The 8,798-nt window shown below is 33.2% G+C and overlaps 1 protein-coding gene and 1 long non-coding RNA gene across 2 annotated transcripts; one reads left to right on the top strand and one right to left on the bottom strand.

The window, feature by feature from the left end:
* Positions 1 to 1,657: 1,657 nt before the first annotated feature.
* Positions 1,658 to 2,260, top strand: LOC145168869 (uncharacterized). The gene is made up of 2 exons (XR_013742140.1): positions 1,658 to 1,819; positions 1,946 to 2,260. It is a non-coding gene; the product is annotated as an uncharacterized LOC145168869 (long non-coding RNA).
* A 3,550-nt stretch (positions 2,261 to 5,810) lies between these two features.
* Positions 5,811 to 8,798, bottom strand: LOC145108399 (zinc finger protein GAI-ASSOCIATED FACTOR 1-like). Its single transcript, XM_079045421.1, has 4 exons — positions 8,309 to 8,798; positions 7,810 to 8,206; positions 7,501 to 7,733; positions 5,811 to 7,108 (listed from the first exon to the last, which is right to left on the bottom strand). The coding sequence occupies exons 1-4, from the start codon at positions 8,454 to 8,456 to the stop codon at positions 6,300 to 6,302; spliced, it is 1,587 nt and encodes a 528-aa protein (XP_078901547.1). The 5' UTR covers positions 8,457 to 8,798; the 3' UTR covers positions 5,811 to 6,299.

Raw genomic sequence — 8,798 nt, 5'->3', positions numbered from 1 at the left:
CGTATTTCACCCTCCACCCTTGGTGTCATACCTTTTTAGGTATTTTGCAAAAGTGTTTGTTATTCAATGGGGGGTAGTACGTGTTATCAAATTGACGTGTTATCAAATTGTGTTAGTATTTATTCAACTGTTATCAAATTTATACACTGTGTGAGTACATCAATTATCAAAAATATTATCAAATCTTCTGCAGAGATAAGATGCTAAATTATTACACGAAAACAAACAACTTTTACAAAGATGAAAGAAGATGCTCCATTATCGCAAAAGAAGATTTTCCATTATCAAAAAATGACAAAATATGATGCCAATTTGTCAAAAGCTTTAGAGTTTTGTCTGCCACATCTACACTCCGACAAATGCAAGTTGATTCAATAATTCTCAAGATTGATCCGGTAATCCTTCGGTTTCCCGTTTCAAGATATTTCAAGACTCCAAGACTCCTATATATTAAGGAGATATGTTTTAATTAGAATCATCTCTGGGTTCTCTAAAAATTTCTCTCATTTAATTTCTCTCAAATGTTTAGTTCATGTCTAAGAAAAGTGTTCTCCTATCTACTTCTAGATGTTCAAAATCTTTAGATTTTCAAATCATACTTGCTCCAGACGGATGCTCTGATTGTAATTTAAAAGAAGGTAATATATAAAGAATTTTATTCAATTGTTGTATTATCTCTATGGCAATCTCATTTCGAGTTATTCTAACTATTAATTCTACAAAATTTGAAATTTTTGTTAAAATAATACTCGCATTTAATAATAATCAAGTTAATCAAATTCATGCTTGAAATATTTAAATAACTTTTGTTCTTTTATTATTCATCATGTCTGATTCAAAGATACAAGCTAATCGTCATTATTATTGTAATCAATTAAAAGCTTTACAAGTTCTAATCAATAATCATAAGTTTATAAGCAAAGATAGAAAACAGTTTTATAAAATAATGTATGATTTTTATCATCAAAAAATATCTGAAACTACTTGTTAATTTGTTCCGCACTATATATATATATATATATATATATATATATATATATATATATATATAATAATAATAATAATAATAATAATAACAATAATAATAATAATGTATTTTACATAAATGTATTTAATGCATTTGCACATAACGACATCTTTTTAAATAGGCATTTAAAAAAAATGTTTTTATAAATAGGTATCTCGCATACATTTTTTTTAAAACTATATAGAGAAAAGAAGGTGTTTTATATATATATATATATATATATATATATATATATATATATATATATATATATATATATATATATATATATACAAAAAAATACATATTCAAAAATTTCCAAAACACAATTTATAAGGGATTTAGTATAAGATAATTTATAACTTCATATATACAATAGACAAAATTGCAAAAATGGTCCCTGTGGTATGCATTTTTTTGGGGTTTTAGTCCAAACACCGATTTTTTTGGCTTCGTGGTCCTTTTGAGCATGTTTGCTTGTGATTTTGGTCCCTCGAAAAACTGAAAAAACTAAAATACCCTTTCTAATATACTTTTATGTTTTTTCATTTTAATTTAAAGGAAAAGAAAATAGTTAATTAATTTGGCCCACATCTACCTATATATATATATATATATATATATATATATATAATCCCGAGCTATCTCTTCATCGCCCACAAACAGACGAACCTTCCCTCTTCTTTTGATCTCCACCTTATCCCATGATTTTTTATATTTTTTTCAACATAACGACCCTAATTCCACCGTTATGATGCGAAACTTTTCAAAATTGGTCGTTGATTTTACGGTTCATAATCAAGATCGAAAATGGTGAGTTTGAAGTCGATAGTTATGAGATTCAAGAAATAAGGAGACCAACTAGGATATTATCAGAAGCTTCAAAGTTAATGGTGGCTAAATTTATCGATTCTAATTTTAGTTTGGGTTTGATTACAGTTTCAGGTGCAATCCAATTTTGGTTTGTATGAAAATCGGTGATGGATGACGGAAAACCCAACTAACATGAGTTGATTCCGGCGACTCATGACAGAAAACCCATTTTTATATGATTTTTTTTAGTTTTAGAAATCTCTATTTGACTTAGAAATCTGTATATGATTTTTTTAGTTTTAGAAATCGGTAATTCATGTAAGATTTATGTGTGTAGAGGACCAAACATTATGAAATCAATTGGGAAAAGCCCCAAACATATATTTGATCTTTCATCATCTTCAAGGAAACATATATTTGAGTAGTGTTCTGAAACCTGAATCGTGAGGAAAAAACGATGGAGATGGGTGCTGTCTTGTCGATTATCCCTCCATCTTTGTGTTCCCCCACCTGGTGATACAGATGCTTTCTGGCAGTGAGGTCGCTACAGTTGCTCCTCCTAATGTTGCGGATCTGTTACATGCTAGTGGAAATGGATAACGAAGGCGTTTAGTGGTGGCTACGGATTGCCAGCAACAGTGGGTGGGGGGAATCACAGAGTGCAGCTGACGGTGGTGATTGGTTCAAGGGCGATGAAATCACAAGTAACAGGTGGAACAATATCGAGTATGAATTATTTGTTCTTCAAATCATTTTTGAAACAAAAAAAAAGACAAAAAAAAAATCGATTCTGGAAATTGATTTGTGCATACGAGTTCATCCCCCAAAACTAATTTGTTTGTGCGTGTATATTTTAATTTTTGAAATCAAGTTCCAGAAACCCAACAAATGAAATACAAAATCGGTTTCATAAATGATACAAAATCGATTTCAAAAAACGAAATATAGGTGTGCATCTGATGCTTTTGGTCTTGAGTTCTTGAGTTACAAAACCGATTTCAACTGTGTGTTCTTTTTAGAGAGAGAGAGAGAGAGAGAGAGAAAAAAGGTGGGCCCTTTTTATTTTTTTAATTACTAAAATAAATAAATTAGTATTAAATTTAAGAAGAAATGAAAGAAAAATGAAAAATAAATAGCTCAAGGGTATTACAGTCATTTCACTATTCAGATGGACCAAAAACACAAAAAAAACTAGCTCAAAAGAACCGCGAAGCAAAAAAAGTCACGATTTAGACTAAAACACCAAAAAAATACATACCACAGGGACATTTTTGCAATTTTGTCTACACAATACACTCTAACTTCAGAAAAAATTGTAATGAAAAAAAAAAAAGAAAAAAAAAACTAAATTTAGGGTGATTTCGTAGCAAAATTTTGAAGTTTGGGCCAAAAATATAAAATTTTGATCAAATTTATCATAAAATTTAAAATATAGACAAAATATATAAATTTTGAAAGATTGATGGCTTGTTTACCGTATAAAAATGGTCAAAATGAATATAATTGTTGAATTTTAGGACTTAAGTGACTAAAAGAAAATAATAACCAAAACGTTAATTAGTTAAAACATAATGACTTTCAATAGATTTCTATTCTTATAAATCAACTATGATCGATTATGAATTATCTAATAACACCGAAAACCATTTATCCATTTGAGGATTTGCTTATTTAGATACTAATTTTTCTTTTATTTCATGTGCTATGAATACATTCAATAACCACAATGTGCTTTGTGGCAATATATGCCATCTATTATTTGTCACAATATGCAATATTTCATTTATTTTACAAGTAAAATAATTTTAAGATAAAAAGAGTAAATGCATATACAATGTTCTATAATACATGATCATCTTACATTGATTTATACTCCTTACATATTCATATATATGTAATTTTCTCCCAAAGAGAAGAAACTAAACCTTGTCTTCCCCACTTCCTATAGCCTAACAAGTTTGTTGGTTAATAATAAATAAAAAAAGTTGTTTAAGTATATGATAAAATAAATAGATAATTATCCTTAGTATTATTTTTTTGGTAAGTTATTTTCCTTAAATTTTCTTGAGAGTTGGAGTTCATGTATTGTACTTTTGGCTTAGATTATTCTATTCAAAGTAGTTATTGTGTTATTGTATACATAAATGTGGGCCAATCAAATTTACTTATTTTAAGAAAATGATTAATATATATATAATTGAATTAAATATAATTGAAAAATATCATCTTAATTAATTACAAGGGTAATTTAGTCAATTAATATAGATTTAATAAAGGAAAATTGCATTTTTTAAGGGATCATAAATTCTATTAGTTTTAAAAATCCGATTTTATGAATTATAATTCCTTTAATTCGGACATTCTGACATAATATATTTATGAGTATATTCAAAAATAAAAATATTCTTGAACCTATTTCTTGATCATGAATTTAAAAACTTCTTGTAGAATAACAAATTCTTGAACAATCAATTGAAGAATAAAAACAAAAAATACATTATTTCTTATAGAATACGGGTAATAATTGTTAATAATTACATTTATTGTTAAAGAATAAAACTAAAAAAACTTTCAAAACGGGAAAGAAAACATCAAAATCTAATAACGACTAATACATTCTAAAAGAATAATGTGGTTCGTTTCAATTTTGTGGTCCGTTCTTCAAGCATCAACTTCTGTGATTCCAACAGAATTGGAATTCGTGATTCCATTCCAACAGAATTGGAATTCGTGATTCCATTCGAATAAAATTGAAATCTCATCAATATCATCCATTGAATCATCTACATAAACATACTTGATACCTTTTCAGAATTCAACCTTGTCAAGATCCTGCACTGTCCACATAAATGAAGTGTTAAATCAGAAAGAAAAAAAAAACATAAATTGAAATATGAATCAATTCATAAAATGCAGCCAAAAAACTGCTCATTCTGATATGTATATTAGTCCCAAATAAAATCAATTTCCCAACAACGATTGTTAATGAGGAACTTTTCATCCCAACTAACACACACCAAGACAAAATGAGTAATACACAGAAGATTTGAAGAGAATTATTACGACCAAGAACAACAAATTAGCGGTGATGACGAAATCAATATCACATCAATACCGAACTTGAATCATGTAATTACAATGTCATTCAAATCGAACAAAATTATAATCAGGTCTGAAAAATAATGAGGAATTACATGTACAAGAAAGAAAAATGAAATTTACCTAAATTTTTTGTCAAGTATTTATCATGCGAATAGATGAACAAATCTTTCCGGCTTAGAGTTCCTTAATGTACATTGATCGGTGGCGAAGTTTACAAGAATGAACAAACTCCGTAGAAACAGATCAAATCAAATTATAGGGTTTTGGAAGTACAATTTGAAAATTGGGGATGATTTCTTGTCCTTCAAGAAGAGATCGATCGATTACCACCACCAATACCACCTCTGTTCGATGCTTGATCGCTCGATTCTTCCCTCTCCCGATCTATGAAGAAGACGATGAAGGGCAACCCCACAAAGGGTCGCTGGTGTCGATGGATCCCCTCACCCTTGTGGTTAATCAATCACCATCGACCCACCAATCTCCCTAATTCGGCGGCAACAACAAATGATGGTGGCGGCGATCTTCTGTTTTGGAGCTAGGGTTACCAATGGGATATAATACAGTTTTGTTTATTGTTTTAAAAAAGGATAAAGGTAGGTCAAAGTATTTACCATAATTATAGGAGTGTATTTGTAGAAATTATTTATCAAATTACTAAATTACCCTTATTTATTTGTTTGATTATTTATTTATTTTTTAAATTTTGATTGGTCCACATTTATGCATACAATAACACAATAATTACTTTAAACACCTGAACTATACAATAACACAATAATTACTTTAAACACCTGAACTATGTCTTGTACTCTTTACATATATGTCTTGTACTCTTTACATACATGAGAATTGATATATAAAAGCCTATTAAAACTTTGACAACATGTGACAACAAACATTCCATTTCACTACTTTGCCATCATATTCATCCAAAATACATACAAGTGATCGACATAATTTCCCTAAATCCTATATCTGATGTACGCCATAAAAGATAAAACATAATTATCAAATATGACTTCTAGTTCAATTCACTTCACATCGTTAACTAAAATCCAACAACTTGTCTTAAGTCATTGTCATAGTTTCCCTCATTGTCACTTACTTAATATTCTTCTTTCTTAGTTCGGTTAACTGGCAATATCTATCAACTCTCAAATTCCTAAATAAAATATCTTCTTATCTTTGGTTGGTTCTACTTTCTACTCCAAATATTTAATTTTAATATTAATAATTAATAATAGTAATAACTAAAAATCATAAAAACATAGACGTATATTTTAATGTCACGTGCTTACTATAATAATAGGTACAAAGCCACTGACGCTCATCATCTCACCTCTCTCTTTCACCATTAAAAAACTGAGAGAGAAAGCTAATGAAGCGCCGGCTTCTTGTCGCCGGAGTCATCCCAATCATCATTTTGGACGGAGGTAACTCCCCTAAAGGGAACACCGGCGGCTGAATTAACATTAAGACTGCTTCCTCCGATTGAACTTAAAAATGCCGAGTACCCACCGGAGGAGCCGCCACCACCCATCCCCAACCCAAGAAAATCCAGGGTGGTCGGTGGCGGCGGACCCATTAGGTTGTCGTTTCTCTCTTGTTTGCTTTGGATATTACTCCATTGACTAACGCTAGCTTCTTGGTAGCGGTCGGTGGAGGAAGACGACGGTGGTGCTAATCCTAATGCATGGAGGAATGAGGTGTTTGACGACGTTGCGCCCATTTGAGCAGCTTTTTGAAGTAGAGCGGTGGCGGAGAGAGCTGGTTGCTGAGTTTGAACGTATTGACGGTGGTGTTGGTGGAGGGTTTGTTCAGGTGGCGGGAATAAGGAGGGGGCGGCGGTGGTGGAACGGTACAAAGAGGAGGATAAAGAGAGAGACATTGGTTCCACCGTGGTGTTCCTGTCAGCTCCGGCGACACCACACATCAGATTAGAGTAAGTTGCCGGAGATGATTGAGACGGCGGCAAGACGGAGGATGATGCAAAAATACTTGCAAATACGCCTGTATTGTTGTTACTCGCATTATTGTTGTTTCCACTAGAGGTTGAGCCACCACTAGCGGTGGTCGTTGCGGTTGTTGGGAGGCATGTCTCCGCCGCCGCATCCACCTCCAATATCGCCCCCGCCCCCGCCCCCTTCTGGTGCTCTAGTATCACCGTGGATTTTTCCGGCAACTCTGCAACATAAAGAAGAAATTATATAACAAAAAGTAAAACAAATTTATAAAAAGGTGATGGTAATTGTTTATGATTTAAGTACTCAGAATCTAAAAAAGCTATGAGTATGAACTTTTGCTATTACAAGCAAAAGGAAAAGCAGGAACAATCATGGCGTCCTTTTTCATACAAAATCTCTCTTTTTAATTACCTAGCTTTTTAATTCTTCGATCGTCGAGCTCTTTATTAATGGAGTTCTACTTCTACGACCCACTCACTCTCATACACACTAAAAAGCACGTAGTACTTTGACAAATGCGTTACAACAAACGTAATCATGACAGTGGATACACGACGAATCGCAATTTTGAAAGCGAAAAATAGTGCGCTGTGAAAAAGTTCAATTACAAACCTGAGCTGTGAACGGATTGGACAGGAGAGAGTACGCCGGTGGAAGGAGTATGCGGCGGTGGCGGCGGGCTACACGACGGTGGAAGAACAACCGCCTCCACTTTCTCAGTTTCTTGTAGATGATTATGATGATTAGAATTAGTAATGGGAAGGCTTTGAGTTTGAGATTGAGATCTCGCACTCTCTTGAGCTAATGCATCACAGAAAGCTCTATGCGTGATGAAGCTATCCCTCCTAATCATTATCAAAAACACAATCAGATTGATGATCTCATGGATTAATTCACAGAATTTTGATGAAGAAATTTAACCTAGAAAATAAGGTGCCACAATCACATCTGTATTCCTTTGTACCACACGTTTTCATATGCGCTTTCCAATCGGATTGAACGGCGTACTTCTTCGAGCACCTTTCGCACTTCCACTTTTTCTCGCCGTGCTTCCTGGAGAAGTGCTTTTTGATTCCGGTGAGATCGCCGAGGGCTCTCGACGGATCATGGTGGATGCAGGTTTTCTCCGGACAAACATAAACGCGTTTCCGGATTTCCTTGCCATCTCGCTGTTTTAATTTCCACGGCAAGTTATGACCTCTCCGATGAAGCTGAAGGTTCTGGTCTCGCTGGAATCCTTTGTTGCAGATCTCGCATACGAACCGATTGGTGGCTAGTAGAGTCGTCGGTGATAGTGCGATCACCTCTGCATCTGGATCTGCGACATCATCAAAATCAAAATCACTTTATATATAATCGCAATAACTTTATAAAAACAAAACTAAAGTACACGTTTATTGAAAAACATTCGTCAAAGTACCTGGCATTCCAGGAAGATTTCTCTTCTTCTTTATCGGTTGCAGCTCAGGAGGAGGAGGTGCTGTTTCGTTACCACCGGATGAACATTCAGTTCCTTCAACTGAAGTTGCAGAAACAGCCATTGCCGAAGAATTCTCAAAATCTACCATAAGTTAAAGTCGAAAGCTAACAACAAATACAAACTCTAGCTTCGTAGATTATTTTCGTTCTCTTGCAATTGTAAATTCATCTACCTAATCACCAAATGTCTTCTTTAGTTCTTCCTGTTTCCTATGGCTGACTAAAAAGTAAAAACACAGCTCGATTATATCCAGCTGCAGAAGTAATTACAAAACTTTGTAGAATCAAGACCGGAGGTCACGACGGAGATGGTGTAACACGGCGGACGTTGTTTTTGAAGGGAGAGAGATGATTATGAAAGATAAGGATTAAAAATCAAAAAAAGGAAGAAAAAAAGAAGACGGATTTTAAGAGTGGCGGCCGTTAACCAT

This window comes from Lactuca virosa, chromosome 4 (assembly GCF_052849685.1).
Source record: "Lactuca virosa cultivar CGN04683 chromosome 4, Lactuca_virosa_CGN04683_v6, whole genome shotgun sequence".
Classification (NCBI taxonomy): Eukaryota; Viridiplantae; Streptophyta; class Magnoliopsida; order Asterales; family Asteraceae; genus Lactuca; species Lactuca virosa.
The sequence above is the reverse complement of the archived record's forward strand: the minus strand, read 5'-3'. Positions and strand labels throughout refer to the sequence as shown.